The 17,891-nt window shown below is 41.0% G+C and overlaps 1 protein-coding gene across 2 annotated transcripts in view; it reads left to right on the forward strand.

The window, feature by feature from the left end:
• The first annotated feature begins 3,112 nt into the window (after positions 1–3,112).
• The window catches only part of Egfr (epidermal growth factor receptor), an 87,535-nt gene continuing 72,756 nt past the window's right edge, over positions 3,113–17,891 (forward strand). The window contains exon 1 of one of the 2 annotated variants that reach the window (XM_046613201.2): positions 3,113–4,128. In XM_046613201.2, the coding sequence (XP_046469157.1) occupies positions 4,035–4,128 (94 nt within the window). In that variant the 5' untranslated portion in view covers positions 3,113–4,034. The remainder of the gene's footprint in view (positions 4,129–17,891) is intronic. The other variant, XM_069133793.1, reaches the window with a different exon arrangement.

Genomic DNA, 17,891 nt, shown 5'->3' on the forward strand with positions numbered 1-17,891 from the left:
GCAATATATTCTCCATAACATCAACGTTGGTAAAATTTATAACTACAAGGTAAAATTTTGAAAATACCAAGCGAATACTTCATTTCACTAATCCAACCGTCGAAAAAATAATACCTTATTCAAACTCAGACGCCTTCGTTGGTAACAATTTTTCATTGTCATAGAATGGAAATTGGGTATATAAATCACTTTGATTCTGTGATTCCTCTTCAAAAATAAATGATATTATTTACGTTACTTACGTAACAGGCTTGCAACTAAATTGATGTTTTCAATACTCAATGCTCATCCAAATTCCTACTAGGCAAATTCATATCATTCTTAGATCTGAGTGATTCGTCGAATTCTTGGAATATGCTTATACCCTATCCCCACCAATTTAACTCTAATTTTATGCATTAATAATTGATATCACAAACAGCCATTCTCATTTTTTCGGGCTCCTGTTTCGTCAGAACTATGGCATCAATTTTTCGAATGATTGAAATAATGCCATTCCTCTTGTAACTTTAAAGTACACGAGTGAACATTAATTGAGAGACGGCTAGTTTTTGTCCTAGTCGAGTACGTTGGTAACGCAGATTCGGCCTGCAGTGCCACTGTCGGCCGCCCGCCACGGGCTGATTTTGCGTTACCAACGTAATCGACTAGGCCCAAAAACTAGCCGTCTTTGAATTAACATTCACATGTGTACCTCTTGTGCGAGGTATAAAAAAAATGGAGAGTAAGAATTTTATCCTGAAAAAAACCTCGGGATGTTGAGTAAAATATCAATTTTCATGATCATCCACAAGAAACCACGGAAATTATCTTTGAACTACGACATGTTGGTTTTCATAATGCGCGACCTATTTCTTTACATATATATATGATACTCAAATCACCTTCTAGAATCGTTGATGTTTGTTAACTCACTTTATCATAAAAAATATATGATAAATATATATATTTTATTTATATATATATATATATATATATATATATATATATATATTATTTTATATATATATTTATCATATATTTTTTATGATAAAGTGAGTTAACAAACATCAACGATTCTAGAAGGTGATTTGAGTATCAGTTAGCTGCTAAATATACGCATTTCGGTATTGAAATCACGACTTGTACTCGTCAAAAAATACATCTTTAATCTATACACGTTACATTATTTCCCAATTATGAATAACACTTGCAAATTCAAAAAACAAATTATATTGGTTTATCTTTGAAATTCTCGGGTTTATCAGCATAGTTACGAAGACCGATGCATCAGAATATCTGTGTCAGTAAAATATTTCAAAACTTACTTTTTAATTTTGCTCAACGGAATTAAGAACCCGAAAAATAATTCAAAACCCAGCTTTGAGATAATTGAGTGACTCGTTGGTTCCGTAGCTAACTCATCGTTCATGTCGAGTAATAAGTTTGCCTATATCATCACTTTTTGCTGTCAAGATATTACCATTCGAAAGATGCAGGATAAGAGAAGCACGTTCCACTTTTAAAATATACTTACATGCAAGTAAGGTATCGGTTTTTTGGTGTTGTGGATTTTTTTTTTTTTTGGTTAAACGACAAAAATATGTTCACATGACAGAAAAAAAATATCCTCTAGATGTGAATATTTTTGGATGATATTACTAATTGTAAGTGCCACCAGGTGATTAAAACTTTGAATGTAAAACGCATTAAAATTTTCAATGTTTTTTGAGTGTTTTTTTTTTTTTTTTTTTCTCTTCATAAACTAAAACGAACTGAAAAAATAAATTATTTGCTTGAGAACAATGCTTATACTTCCAACTAAACGTAAGAATAAAAATAATTGGGATGAGGGCAAGTATTCCGTAAATAATAATAATAAATTGAACCGTATAAACTATGGTTTTGTGAAATATAAGATAGTTTCAAGATTGAATGTATTACTTTATTTTTTATTTTTTTCTCCTACGTTTAGTTGAAAGCAAAAGCATTGTTCTAATAGGAACCTAATTTTGGCGTTCAGTCGGAAAAATTCCAAAATGACCAAAATAATGGATATACTGATACACGTAGTCGTTAAGCAATTATCGAATTCCACCGTATTCCGAGTACTCTGCCGCTAGGCACAGATATAAATGCAGTTCGAATACGGACAATTTCGACTGGATAAAAGCTCTCCGTTAATTTCATACATTGAAAACGACAGGATAGCGCGAGTCGAAGTTCAAATCATAGGATAAAAGAAGGAATGTTAGTAATGATAATAATTATAGCAATGTCAATAATGTGCCAAGTGATTTTTATTTCCATCATGGTGCTGAAAGGCGAAGCTCGGGCGATGCAACCCGACAAATGAAATTCGTAATCTACGTTCAATTCGAATATTGCAAGCCGGTTGATTGGCACTGGTGCAATCAATGTAATATAATCACGGAAATTAGGGCAGAAATTGGTGATGTGGCAGAGCCTTATAATGTATAAGACAGTTTCTCTCCCCCGCCACCTGCACCCTGCAGGCAAGAGGCTGAGTGGTAAGCGCGCATTTGGTTTGCCTTCGTAAAAACTCAACAGAACGCCGGCTGCAGATCCTGGAGTCTCTGTGGGAACTGGCGAGGCACAGAGCGTCGAAGATGGGATAAAAAAAACTTTCCGTCGAGGTCCCCCAATGAGGACATCTGCATTTTTATTATGAACTGTGGTAGCATTGGATTTTACTGTGCGGGATTGCCGCGCCGCTATTTTTCAACAATATCAATATAATAATTCGTTCGCATGTGAATCCAAAATATCTGCAGAGCAGGACCGTGGCTTACATTTTTGTTAAAAACGTTAAACAGAACGATAGAATACCGAGAAACGAATGTTGGGCGCCGAATAGTTTGCGCGAAGGCTTGACTGATTGGTTGGATATCGGTTAGATTTAGTCCCTCTGGTCGTCCTGAGAATCCTCTGAAACACGGCTATACCTATATCTAGCAGGGTTTAGAACATTCATGGAATCGGCAAAGAATCGGTTTACCCGTAGTACCAGGGTTCTTCCCCTACCAACCACTCTCGACGTTTGCGACATCTGGCGATCGAGGCAAGAAACTGAATCTGTTTCTTTGATGCACAACTAGCGCGTATTCTTGAGTCGTCTCGCGTGGGGAGTGGTAGGGCTTTGTGGACGCTCCTTTTCATCTCTCCCTCGTCCCTCTCGTCCGTGGAAGTTATAAAAATCCGCGAATAAAATACAACATTTCACCATCCGCGTGATCTTACGGACGATTGTCGGTAAATAACGATCGAACGCCGTACGTGTTGCGATAAAGAGAACAAGAGGCGCTGTCCAGGCCTGCTAGTGAATTCGATTGAAACTAATCTTAATCCGAGTATCGTTACGATGACGGATAGAAACGATGCAGGTCATGCCTGATTACGCAGACAAGTGTTCGCTCGCGTGCATGAGGCTTGAGAAATCGTGCGCATAAGCCGGGTTTCGCTGAAGCGTTAATACTTTGACGCACCGATCGAGAGAGTCCGCAGCGGGTTTGTTCTGATTTGCTCGTCCTCTACGGATTACAAGCGGCGGAAAACTGGTAACAGGTGGCCGGAGCCGGAGAGTGCAACGACGGCGTGTTAGCTTCGGGCGCCAACGTGGAAAAGCAACAGGTGACTCCGCTCCGCAACGCTATGCGATCTCTCGGCTTTCGGTGAGGGGGGAGAAACGGCAAGTTGCACGCCGAGGAAATCGCGGATACCCGCAGGACGAGAAGCGAGCACGGGTGCAGGAGCCCTGCTGGATGGTTCACGTCATCTCGGCCGCAAGTGAATGTCCCTTGGAGAATCGGTTTGCGACCTTTTCGCGACGCCGCCGGCTCGGGACTCGCGCTTTGTGGCTGACACGGCCAGCGTATCGGCAGCGTTTCGCGTCTTCTGATACCTGAATTACCGATATCATTGTTATCCTCGTTATACCTACTTTGTGGTGTTTGGTGCTGGCAAGTGAAAGCCTCTGGTGAAACAGTGGGGAGTGCAGTGGTGATATGTATCGGTTGTGAGAGGTCGTCTCGAGAATGCGGTTAAAAATGAAAAAGTCCGGGATCTTGGAAATATATCTGGTGCTGATCTGTGCGCAGCTCGTCGCTACGCAAGTAATCGAGGAAAGAGGTAAGGAATATACTCGCAGGCAATCGAAACGACGACGACGTTGCATTGGTAATGCGAAGACATTGTACCACTTGTTTATCGCTACTCTGAACGTGTCATTCGCGTATGCTCTGATAATCAACTGACATGGCCATGAAAATCAGCAGACACTTTGATGAGCCTGTTCGCAATACTTTGTCGATTGATTCATTGTTGGGGAAAAATTTTAATCCCGCGGTTGTGTAACGGGCAAAAGAATTCACGACGTATCTCGGCGGGTTAGGTACGCGCAAGCAGCGTAGATAGTCCACGGATTCCGATGGGTATTATTGTTAATGTAAAGCAGGTACCCACACCTGTCCCACTTCGTTCGTGGGTACAATGGCCAAGGGGTGAGTCCGAGCCACCGTCTTTGAGAGAAGGACAAAAATATAACTGGATTGTCCCGATTCTTAGAGGGTGAAGCAGTCGCGACCGAGCAGGAATTTCACCTCGAACGCTTGCGTCACCTCTGGCGTTTTTCACTCCTTCGTTATTTCTCTCGCAATCAATTCTAAGCTTCAAAGTTCACGCAATGGTTTCCGGCATTTCCCGGCCTTTGCAGAAAAATACCTGACAAGTACCCCAGGAATGCGGTACCGTCAGACCTGATAAATCTAGCTACGAGTTGTCGCTTGATTTAAACAAATGCAAGCATGACATTTCTCTTCCGAACCGAAATGAATCAACGGCAGGTATACGTAGTACCCTATGCGTAGCGTCACGCATAGGTGAGGAAAGATTAATTTTATCAGGTCACATCGTCTTATCATTAGCAGTCAGCGATAAGGTTCTTTATCGGATTTGCCGATAAGCGATGATTGTAGCATGTTCAATGTTCCATTAAGTAGAGATAAGGCTGGCCAACGCTCCGGGTCATTCTATGCCGCGTTACGTTTGACGGGACAGTTTTGTTTTTTTGTTATTTATAACCAGAAAACTGTGGACACGTCTCGCGTGCCAGTGGCGAATACACCACGAGTTAAATATATCTTGTTAAATGGTTAATTAGGGCTTAATAAGATCGGTTCACCCAAAGCAGTGCTGGGAATCCAGGCCAACGACGTTGCGTCTTGAGGAACTTGCCTCGCGCGTACCGTAGACGTATAGATAGGCGGGTGTGCGGAGTGCAACAACTGTACCTTACTTTGAAATACAATGACAGCCGAAGGCGACCTTGCTTATCTCCGTCATCTTTTGTATTTTTGCAGTCTTTGATGTTATGTATGTACATACCTCTTCCGTCCTCTCGCATCGCGTAAACAGTCGTAACAAGCCCTCCGGCGTCTCCTCTCATTCTTACCGTCTTTATCATTTTTTCCCCTGTAAATATACCTTGCTGTAGTTTGAAAAGCTCATCTCCGAGTGATACGGCTAAAGGCTTTCCGGTAGCATACGGAACTTGGGAAATTATATGAGGAAATAATTCTTGCCGCTGATCAGCACTTTGAGATTTCTAGACAACTTTTGAACGCCTTACCGAGGCAGCCAGTATTAACACCAAGAACGGCGATGACGTGTCGCGATCGTGAATACAATGACACATTTTCAACTCCAGTCGACGTGGATAGCTAATAGATAAGGCTGTTTTCCTTACATTTATCTGCGATGGGTAAGCATATTTTCCATCATTTTATATTTTATAGTCGTACGTTACCCGGAATATGCCTCAGAAATTCGAAAAAAAATTAAACGTGTCGAATCAAACAATTTTCTCATCGGGAAGAGTGAGCCTACCAACGCATGACAGACCGAACGAACGAGCGAACGAACGAGCGAACCTTCTTGCGATAGTTGCCCGACGTGCCCCAAGACTCGTTGTTCGAGACGAGGCTCATTGCTAGGCTGACGAAGCAGCAGCATGGCTCGGGTGATCAGCCAAGCATAAAGTAACACTGAATTCAACTCCATGGCCTCGAGGTGGTGATGAAAAAACCGATGCATTCCATCTTTCTTGCTTTCTTTATATCTCTAGCCTACGTTGAGGCGAGTACCGATAAAGAATAAAAAGAGCAGTATCGTTTTTCTTCTACATGCCGATATACCATAGTATTCGTTTAACTGTGTTTTGCTTGAACTTTGCTCGCTACTTTTTGTCTAGCTTCAGGTAAAGCATGGAATTTACCATGTGACAGGCGATCTTAAACTGCAGATTCATCCTAACTGTACGATCTATCTGCGGTAATTTGATATTTTACAAGGCAAACATTCTCATTTATAGAGATATTCTCTCATCAGCTTACCAGTATCGTATGAAAATGCCTGATAATCGTCTAGCTGAACTTTTGAAAATACAGATACTCGGAACAAACAAGTACACTCATTGTCAGTTATCAACCTGTTGGAAATAAAAAATTATTGAATAGATTAAGTGAGAAAAAAATAAAACGCCGCAAAGCGATAATCTCAGATACGTTCAGGATGCCTGATTGGTACTAAATTAAAGCTACCACAGTATAATATGAGTGTGTATGGGTGAAGCGTGTGTGAGCCAAAGGATTCTAGGAGAATGGGGATGTAGCAGCATTCTTTTTTGCAGAGTTAATCAAGTGATGCGGGATGAAATAAGCAGCTGTGAGAAAAAGACATGCCTTATCTCAGCACAGCTAGTTCATTTGATGAATTCAAGTTGCGTCATATAACCGTGTATTTTTTCGCTTTCACAGGTCAATTTCCATTTCTTTCATCACTTTGTAATGGATATTCGGGTATCCCTACATTCGTATGATTGAATACCGAGTTACTTTCACAGGATTTCTCGTATACTCAAAATCATCTTCAGGTAATAAGCAAAATAGCAGATGAATATTTTAGAAAATGCCGATCGCGTGTCTTTTCAACCGAGTGAATTTTTTTTCATGCTAATAGGCTAAGGTTCTGCATGTGTCTGTAGTGAAAATCGCAGTCGAACGGTTAGAATATTTACGACCTTCTGCAGCTTATTATTATCTCATCCACTTTTTGGTGGAATCTGTTTAGCATCAAACAACAGATTAGGATGATCTCAGTGCTCGAAAATTTTTTACGATATTTTCGAATGGGCACGAAATTATGCACACGTGCAGCGATAAAACAAGTGGTGTCTGCTTTAGAATAGGACGTTTTTCGAACTAAAATAAGCTATCGTAAACTATCTTTCTAAAATATATACAAAAGATAAGAATGGAAATTCGATTGGCCTCTTGAGAAGAGCGGAGTGGGCAGAACTTTTCGACTACCCTTGGCCTAAGAGTGAAATTCGAAGAATGAGTAGAAAGATAACAAAATGGCCGTTTTAGGATTAAAATTTTACTCATTGGTCTGGATCCCATGAATTTTTGGGAGAACCACATATCAAGAATAAAAGACAAAATCATACCTAGCATCACTTTCATAAATGAGTGGACAGTCAGTATGGTGTTAAAGAGAACGGTCAGAATCAGAGAGTCTAAGCATCGAGACGGGCTTGAGATCAGTAACTTGTTAGAGTCAGAAGTCGAAATTAGGATGAGAAGAGCTCAGTAAAACTGTTTAGTGCACGAGTCCAAATATAAGTGAAATAAGTGACGATATTTGTGGTAAGAACCTTCGTTCTGACGATTTTTCGTTTAGCGTGGAAGTGAAAATCCAGTAGAAACAATTGTCCGTTGAGACTTAAAATTGTTTCACGCATTTTTGAATGGTCAATTATTAATTTCATTTAATTGTTAGTTCTATCCTTTTTGTTAGTCGTGCAATTTCTCTTGTGTTGTGTATTACATAAAGAATTATGTATCAATCTTACAATCGTTATTCTTGGACCTATTTTCAACGCGACTAATATACTGATTGGCATCGCAATTTTTATCATAAATTGAATCTTTCGTATTAGCATATTTATGACCTTTTAATTACTCTTCGTGAATCATCTCAACGGGCCAAGGTATAAATTATCCAAGTATTAGAGAAACGTAGCAGAACCAAAGCTTAGGTTCAAGTTAGGTTTAGGTTTCTTATAGTTGGGCATAAATTGACATGGGGTATTAACCCAGTTTATGACAATTCCATTGCAGTCTTTATCATTGGGTATCTTTCGTTTTGGCGACAGCCTAATAAACCATCTTAAGGTCGTCACAGCGTGTATATACGTATATCGTATACCTAACACGCAGGTACACGCAAGCGCACCGTTGTAAATTGATGGAACGAATTCAGACAGTGAGCCCTCTCGATGGGCTTTGCGAGACGACTTCAAACCTTCCCAGCGGGGTGTCCCGCCATTCTCGAAAGGCCAAAAGGCTGAAAGGGCAAAGAGCCCAAACCGAATCACTGAAGGCCCTTTGAGAACTTGGCTGCCATCCCACAGTCCAAGATTGCGGCGTTGCCGGATTTCGGTCATTTCGGGCAATAGAAAATGTGTCTGGTGGTAGAATAGTTACCCACCATCCGATCACATTTGGTTATTTTATACTTTGCCCACGGAAGGTTCAAGAGCGCCGGAGGATCCAATGCCTCGCAGTCACAGCTTGCTGAAATAACCTAGGTGTAGTCAGTTCGGGTGTATATGCCCCTCGCGTGAATCCGCAATTTTGTTCTTTACGACGTCACTTTACTCTCGTAACTTACATTCTGTAATTTGTCATCAAGTATCAAATTAGGCAGCGGGTATCTGATAATGTGCACCGCGTCATCTGTCAATCCTTGCGGTATGAGCGAGTAGTGCTTTCTTAGAAACAACGTTCTATTCACGATTGAGAAATTAGTTGAATTATTGTGTTCGGATGAGTAGGCCTGCTAACAATAAGACCTATCAACTCGTTGCTAACTTATCGAGTATGAAACGCCGTGCTCATACTCGTATCCCGTTTGATCATAGTTTTACACGGAGGTCACTTACACTGACGAGAAGCCGCGTTGAAACGGTGTGACGAGATGCGGACTTGTGGTGCGCACGATGCCGCGGTAAAGCATACGGCAGAGTAAGCGGGGAAAAAAAAAAAAAATTTATCCGAGCGTCTTGAATCCTCGGAAATACACCTCGTAAGCTGATTTAAGAACACTCTCGTTCTATAACACGGGTCAACACAAAATTTTACCTAGACTTTAAAGTATTAAATTTCGATTCTTTAGTTCGTAATTAGACGAAAAAAAAATATATTTCATGAAAAAGTTTGCTTTTGTATTTAGGAGACCGATTAAACGATATTTTTCAAAATCTGTGGTTTTAATTATCAATTAAAGATGAAACCATTTAAGTAAACATTTATATTATTTTAATTAAGTTTTACCATCAAAATAAGTAACAAAAAAATAGAATATAATTTAAAAGTGCACGCTCTTACTTTTTCTTTTATGTTCGTAAGTACTTTGTCTTAACAAACCCCAAATATACTCTCCCATCATGTTTTCATTGTATTGGCCTTGATAAAGTTGTTCAAAGCTCAAAATGTCCTGACGAAAACGTTCTCCTTGCTCTTCTGAATACGCTCCCATGTTGTTTTTAAATTTATCTAAATGAGCATGCAGCATATGTACTTTTAATGACATCCTGCAGCCCATGTCCTTAAAATTTTTTGGCATATCCGAAGTAGCTTTTTGTAGTTTTCAGCTTTGTTATTTCCCAAAAATCCAGAAACGACTACTTTGAAACTGTTCCAGCTCGCTTTTTCATCGGCGAAAATCTATCTGATTTGCGGACCAACAAAAACCCCAGCTTTAACCTTCGCTTCTGATAGCTTCGGAAAAAATTTTCGCAAGTATTCGAAAGCTTCTGACGTTTGATCCAGCTTTTTCACAAATTGTTTCATCAACCCCAACTTAATGTGCAGAGGCGGCATTACCACTTTTTCCGCTTCAACAATCGGCTCAAATTTTACATTTTGTTTTCCAACACAAAGTTCTGTGTGAATGAGTATTTTTACTATAACTATTACAAAAGCAAACTTTATACCAAAAAATGATATTTTCTTTTCGTTTTTGTTCATAATTAACCAGAAGATCATAAAATAAACTTTAGGACGAAGAACAACATTTTTTTGTAGAGCCGTGTAATCTTTATTCCGAGATAAGGCACGGGGAGGGCGATGCTAAGTAGTTCCGAGGATGCAGTTTAAAGTGGCCTGCATGCCTCGTTTCTCATCGTCGACAACTCAAACTGGCATGGCGATGCATACTTCTCACGATTCGACAACGAATCGCACTTTTTGAAGGCTGGTTGCGCTAGGCCAGGTCAACTCTAATTGATCCAACGGCAATCGCTCAGTGACGCATCAGAGTCCGCACGGTCAACGTGCGTCATCTCGTATCTCGTGCTTGGGCTATCTTACGCTGCAATAGCTAATCGCTGACAGATGAAATATTTGTTAGAACTATAACAATTCGTAAATAAAAACAGCTCCGATATTTTAAGGTTCGTCAAAATTTGCAGACATCTATTTCCCGGGATTTTCTTATATCCTTCAGTTCGAGGTAACAACAAACGTACGTGGTAATGTAATTCTAATGATAATGCAAATGCGAAATAAACCTAATATTTGCTATTGTTTCAACACATCTTCGTGTATATGTAACGTACATACATATAAATACACATTCAATCGAATATGTTGATGTATTTCTTCAAAACACTTGCATGCCTACACAACTGGAAATGTATGTGTTACACAAATGGAAATCAATGACTATTCGCTGCCAAGGATTACGATGAATTTTCATACTTGGAGACAACTAGTAGGAGATAACAAAACAATTTGACGAAGCCGGGCCTCCGACACTCATAAAATGTATTGTTATCGAACGTTCGCATTTGCATTATCTCTGAAAGTTTTCATGTGTTTTGAAGTAAGGCTAGAATTATGAATCGCACAAACGTACATGATTGTTAAAATGAGGAAAAAACCAAGAATTGCAATCCCATACAAGTCTTTTGCTAGCGAGAACAGAAAGAGCACTGGGTACCTGAACTTCAAATAGCTGGCGAAGATGAGAGGGGTCGGTCAGTGAGGCATAAGTGGCAAGGATCGAGTCGTAGGTGGGAGGTACGGTGAGCAATCGGCAATAAACAAAAACAAGAATAGACCATCGGAACAAGGGTCATGCAAACGAGTGCAAGGCATTATTCGGCGGGGCTGCTTTTACATCGAGTTCAAAGCCCCTTCCGCAACGCGACTGCTGACCAAGACGCTTTCAGCTCGATATCAAAGGACATGATTTCATCTCCAATTGTCTCAAAACATCGCCATTGAAAATTCGAGATCAGTCCTCGCGTAACTAATCTTTCGTCGAGATTCAACGACATGTCTCCCGTATCCCAGACGACTCGAATGCCCGGGTCAAGGGTCAATAGTGATACAGAACTAGAGATTTCTTAATTACACACCGCGTCAGTCAAACCGCTGCCCCGACTGACAAATTTCATCCGGTAGATTCACGTATTTCACTATTCCTAAGTCGATTTCGGAGTTCCTCTTCCGTTTAGCGTTACTTTGCCGCTGATAGAGCGATCTAAGCGTAACCGGCAGCACTTGGCGAAGAGGCTTGGGTGTGAAGTGAGCGTTGATGCGAGACGGTAAAGTTTAATTGAGGTTGATGAGGGGGACTCTTGCATTGGACCAGAATCCAGCACGCAGCAAGACTATAGGGCGTTCTTCGCATTGCGCAAGATGCAGCTCTCGCGTTTCACGCGACGGATCGATGCCGTACTAAAGAGAACCGAACAGTACCTGCGTCACCGGATTGATATTATGGAAAAAAAAGCTCATTCGGTAAAAAATATCGCGGCGTTGATCTTCGGAAATTCGATGACCGCGTGTTCGGTCAAACCGGAGTAACCAGCGACCATTCGTTGTCTCGAGGTACTCGGAATTGCGATCGGTGGGCAGCAGGACCGTGTACACAGTTATACCGGAATTGCCGGGGTGTGAGGCGATGACCGACTGGACTCATCGGCAAGGAAGTGTCTAGCGCATGACATTCCACGTGGCCACTTACGAGGGCAGACACGTTATTGTTGTTTATTATTTATCATTTATCAACCACTTTTCCTTCAATACATTTCAAATACATATACAAGAAGGACCTACAGGGGGCATGTTATGCCCTTACATAGGATGGTCCTAAGAACTTGAAACTAGAAGAGTATGCTTTTACATTCTAGCGTTGATTACCAGTTTACACATTATACAGTCTTTGTTTTCGATTTCAAAGAAAAAAAAATATATATATAGGCCAGCCTATTACTCAAATCCATAAAACTACCATATACAGACAGATACAGAAATTAACACTCCAAGATAAATTAAAACACATAACTTTTGTAAATCCACATTAAACATTTGACAAGATTGCAATTATATTTCACCAACATATCATAGTACACTATATCACAATATTGCAGATATGTTCTTTCGGTTTATTTTTTGATGGTTTATTTTCTTTTATTTATATTTTTATTTATTTTTTTATTTCCTACTCACGGCAAGGTTTTTCAGGTGAGCAGGAAGTGTATTAAAGTATCTTTTAGCACAGTATACGTAAATTTGTGTTTTGAAACACCACACACTAAGATTGAGTCATGTTAATAAAATCATTTTGGGGTAATGATCAGTAATTGGGTCCACAAATTTCCCAGCAGAAACTTTTAAATTGCCCTTATAGAAGATGTGATCTATACATGTTCCTAAGTTTGTTTGGGTTGAAGGACGGGTGCATGAGTTAATCATTGATTAATACCCATTTTGTGATACAAAATATAAATATTCCTCCGCACTTCTATATAAATCGATAAGATCTATATCGGTATCCCCTATGATCATGTGACTTCATACTTTTTTATTAGAGCCAATAAACTTTTCTGAGATGATTTACGAAATAGCCAGTACTATAATCATGATGCCTGTATAGACCAGATATCTGATGTGCAATTTTATTTTTTAACTCACACTGTATAGTAGTAATTTTGAGGTGGTCATACTGCTCTGATATTACCATAAAGTGAAGAGAACTTTTGACATATATAACTACACCATCCGCTTTGTTTATCTTACTTTTTATTATCATATACCGCATATTCGGGTATATTTATAAAATGTATGTTATCAGTTAGGAACATTATTACATCAAGTACCTTCTGACAGGCATTAGTCAGTGCTTACAGTTTGATAGAATTTTTTTTATACTTCTAATATTAGCACGAAAAACTAATAATTCGGATTATAGAAATTTTTGTCTTTATTTATTTCCTCAATACCATTAAAGGACAATTCTTAAATACTTATGAAACCTTCAATTTTCACAAAAAGATTGTATATTCTATTTTAAAACTGTAACAGAACGAGAATATAACTGTTCCATTCTTTGCAGTATAATGATTGTGTATTTGAGGAATGAAAATTCAGAAGGTTTGATCTGGTTTCCATGGGCAGTTTGTATTAGTCACATGCTGCTCCCATCTAGTCTTATAGGTCTCACACTGACTATACTCATCCGCTGCAGATTCAATTGCTCTCTCTCTTTTTCGTTAAGAAATCATGTGCACTTACACAATCTATACATTTTTTTACATTAGAATTACAATTAAAAACACTGTGGGGACCAGCGCATGTAATACAGGTTTGGGATCATTGACACTTTCTATGACTGTGATGATATCCACGGCAATTTTTGCATCTATATTGGAATCATCATATACTTTACAATTTTGATTGGCCTATAAAAATTCACTGATTCTTCATGATCATACGGTATACTACAGCTGACACTTGTGCTATGGCTGCTTGATTATTGTTCTTTTGCATGTATGTATGCACTATGGGAATATTACCTGTTGGTAAATTATTTCTAACGATGACATCACTCAGGATTTCTTCTTTGCTGATATTCAATTGTATATTTGGTATCCGTATTTGAGGATTATTTTTTTCACGTGGATTAGCACTTACGATATCTTTACTAACACAATTTAACGTTTTCAAAATCTTTTGTAATTTTAGATTTTATATATACCGTACCATCTTTCACTTGATTCATTTCGATAACTTTGGCTTTCGTTTTTTCAGCTACTTGTTTTTTGTCTACATCCAGTGTATTTCCATTGAAATTATGTTCGGGCTTACTATTGGTTGCACAAAAATTTGTTTATCTAGCTCTTTTGACACAGCACTCGAACAAGTGCTATTGAAATGATCATGACTTTTTTTCCTAACGTCCAAGTCTCAGAAAACTATGGCGCCCTCTAAGTTCATTATTCTGCTTGCTTAGTTCATCATTCATTTTATTTAGGTAGGATATTTGATGCATATAACGACAACCCCCGACGCAATCTTTGACATCAGTAATTTCACCCACCTTCCTCTTTTTACTCGGCACGGTGGAATTAGATTCACTATCACTTTGCTCCGAAATTTCTTCTTACGCATCTATAACAACAGATGTATCCAGACCTCTTTCCAAATTGTCCATCTGTAGATTGATCAGTAGTAGTTTGCTTCTCAGTATCTTTGACTCCAGCACTTCCATTAGTTTTCGACGCTGTCCACACGCTTGAATAGGTCATGTTCGCATGACCCGGACCGACCGTGATATTACCTGTCGCATAGGAGCCATGCCCAGTTTCGACATTACGTTCAAAATCAGCCCTGCGCCAAGTTTCATCAAACAACAAGCATGCGACAACGTTGCAAGTTGTTTTATCATGGCAAAACAGCTTTATATCGGGAGGCATATCCCGCCTATCTGTACTGTACTAGGCCATCTTGGTTATGTGTATGTGCTCGTTATATATTTATCAATGGTTTTGTTCGCTGCTCGTACGACGCGCGTGTCTCTCAATGGCGTTACGATGCGTCTTTCAGCATCGAATCAACAGGACGGGGAGTTGAAGGAGGTCCGTCACCTCCCGCCGGGGGGGGGGGGGGGGGGGGGGGTATACTCAAAAGCCAAACACAGTCGGTGAGATAGCCAATATTCATTATACTTTCCATCCTCGCGACCCAACTGCAGTGGCATTTGATATCAATTTTTGGGTATGAGGAAAAAGGAACCCCGGAGGTTGATCGGGTGATTATTGGAATCAATAAGGGATTATTATCCTTCTCAGAGAGTTTATTCATACTTGATTGTGGGTCAACAGTTGATTAGTTTCACGTGTTCTGCGGTTGGCACCGGTTTGGCTGGAGGCTCCAGCGTCATCCGCTGTGTCGAAGTAATCATGGAATAGCGGGCGGCAGAAAGGAAGCGAAGAGGACCGGTCCGCGCTCTCTTAAACGTGCAATCTTGGCCCATTCAATACGCCCTGGGAAACAGCACGGTTATTACGGGTGAATGGGAGGAGTTGCAGCGCGAGGTCTGCCGGAGGACTTCGGTACGAGGCAAGGCACCGAGTGAACGTTGAACGGCAGAAGACGCGTATCCGCTTGCATGTAGTCGACCCATGCGTACCTGTGTAAGATACGCTGTTGTGTCCGCGGTACCCCCGTTGTCGAAGGGAGAGGCGTCCGCGCCGGATTGTAATGTACCGTATCATCACGCGAATGATACAGTGAATCCATCGTCGTCCACCTTCGATTGAGTATTTTTGGGGTCGAATCCGCTGTGGTATTTTGCGAAAAGTGAGGGATAATGAACGAGGCGTTTATAACTCTCGCAGCGTCCACCGTCCTGCGTACTTGGCCGCGGCTGTATAGTGGACAGCTAGCGGACATCGGACGGCAACGCCATCGCTATCGACGGGACTCGGGGAGGCTTTCTTTACCAAAAGCGGAAACTCGTCCTCGAGAAAACAACCCAGATACGTCTCTCGAGGCCTTGTAGGCCCAAAGCGGTATGTGCACGGACAGGGGTGAATGCACCGCTTACCTCGGAGACTGGACGAGCAAGTCATCCTGGTATAACGTTCGCTCGCGGTATCTCACTGGCAGTCATGCCACATCGTCGCGTCATCTCTCTGTACGCTTCACGAAAGTCGCGAATTTTTCCATCGCTGCGACCTGTCCTTGGATGCCCATACTACAATCGCGGTTAAGAGGAACTCTTCGGAATTGACTGCGTTGCGTAACAACCAATATCTTTATCAATGTACACCCTTACGGGAAATTAGTACCTACTCAAATGTCACCGCCAAACGATCTAGGGTGATCAATTGTGTGCTAGTCGTTTTTCAATAATTTGTCAGTAGGTGAGTTCATTTCGAGTAATGAAGGACGGTCGCTATTCGCAACTCAAGTATTATTTTCTTGCAAGGATAGACCTGCATCGCTACCACCAAAGGTATCTCGTCGTACGAGAGTCCGCCGAGATCCTCGTCGCCGGCGATCACTTCCATGTCACGGCTGAAAATCCCCGCCTACGTGAAGCCCGGGAACCAAGGTACCTTTAAAATCCGCCTTTCCCCAGCCCCTTCACCTGACGTAAGAATAGGCCCGTGCAATCGTTCCTCCACCCCAACCTGCAGCCCAGGTAACCCAACCGCGCGTCTTCCAAGGCGTCTTTCATACAGACGAGGCCCTTGAGTCTCGAATCTCAACGCTTTGCGAGCAAGCACAATGCGTCTCATATTTTCTTTCGCATGGATCTACCGCTATGAGCTGCGACCTTTTGATTCACATGGCATACCGGCTCACCCACGATCAAAACTAGTACACGACGTTTGAGGAGAAATGTACCTGCGAATATTCGCTTTATACCCGGCGCAGATCGTTTATTTTCCACGCGTTGTTTCAACTACTTTGGTGAAAAACGGAGAAAATTTGGGGGACAAAAAACAGGAACAGCGGAAGATTGTAAAAGGATGAAAGAAAACTATTTCAAGGTTGCTGATATTCTGATCGAGCAGCTCTTAAATATACAAGCTATACGGCATGTATGTACAATGTGACTGGGGCATATCTCTGTTAAAGTTGAGAGACCGGGACGCTGTTTCATTTCATTGATACATTGCGCAACTATTATCGCACCCTGCAGCCCCAACTTTCCGAATCACATAACCACCGTAGGCCACCCACACGGAATAATGTCCTACGGCTCGTAAGGCGTACGCGCGGATAGGCGTGCAGGTCTGCCCGCCTGCATGCGGACGGTGTAGTGTTTCACGCTGGTAGAAAATTCTCCCAAGTCCCAAGTACGCGTACATGGGTATATGGTTGGTACATTGTGTGTATACATGAGTAGATACGCGCATACACTATGCACGTATATCTATATCGTGTATGGTTAGTTTGGAACAAGGAAACATATTCACAATTAAACGTGGACGTCGAGGCTTGAATCACGAGCAGCGTATATAGCCCGGCTTAGGGTAACCCGTGCCCGTGGTAGTAAAGAATCGAAGAAAAAATAAAAAAGTTGTAGAAACACAAACCCGAGGAGGATGAATAATAAGGAGCAACTGTAACGAAGCGTGTCGGGTCGACTGTTCTAAATTGGCTTACCGTTCCGAACGATGCCATCGCGCGGCGTGGCAATAAGCTAGCTGCGTACCTTATGGGCAAAGCAACGTGCTTGCATTGCCTGCTGCATGCATTTGCGCACCAGTCACCCTAGTACGCCGAAAAACCTGAACAGACGGCGCTGACAGTCGACTGTATCAAAAACAATCGACTATTTACTTCTCCTTTCACTTCAAGGTCCTTAAATAACTTTAAAAAAATTAAATTAATCATAAAATGATAAGAGAACCTTTTTGTATAGGGTTCAATTCCCTACGAAAATAAGTTCTGGTCTTGTCAGTACACTAATGCGTTAATGAGTTATAAGATTCCAGAGTTGAAGAAAAAAAAAATTTCCCATGCAAT

This window comes from Neodiprion pinetum, chromosome 2 (genome assembly GCF_021155775.2).
Source record: "Neodiprion pinetum isolate iyNeoPine1 chromosome 2, iyNeoPine1.2, whole genome shotgun sequence".
Classification (NCBI taxonomy): Eukaryota; Metazoa; Arthropoda; class Insecta; order Hymenoptera; family Diprionidae; genus Neodiprion; species Neodiprion pinetum.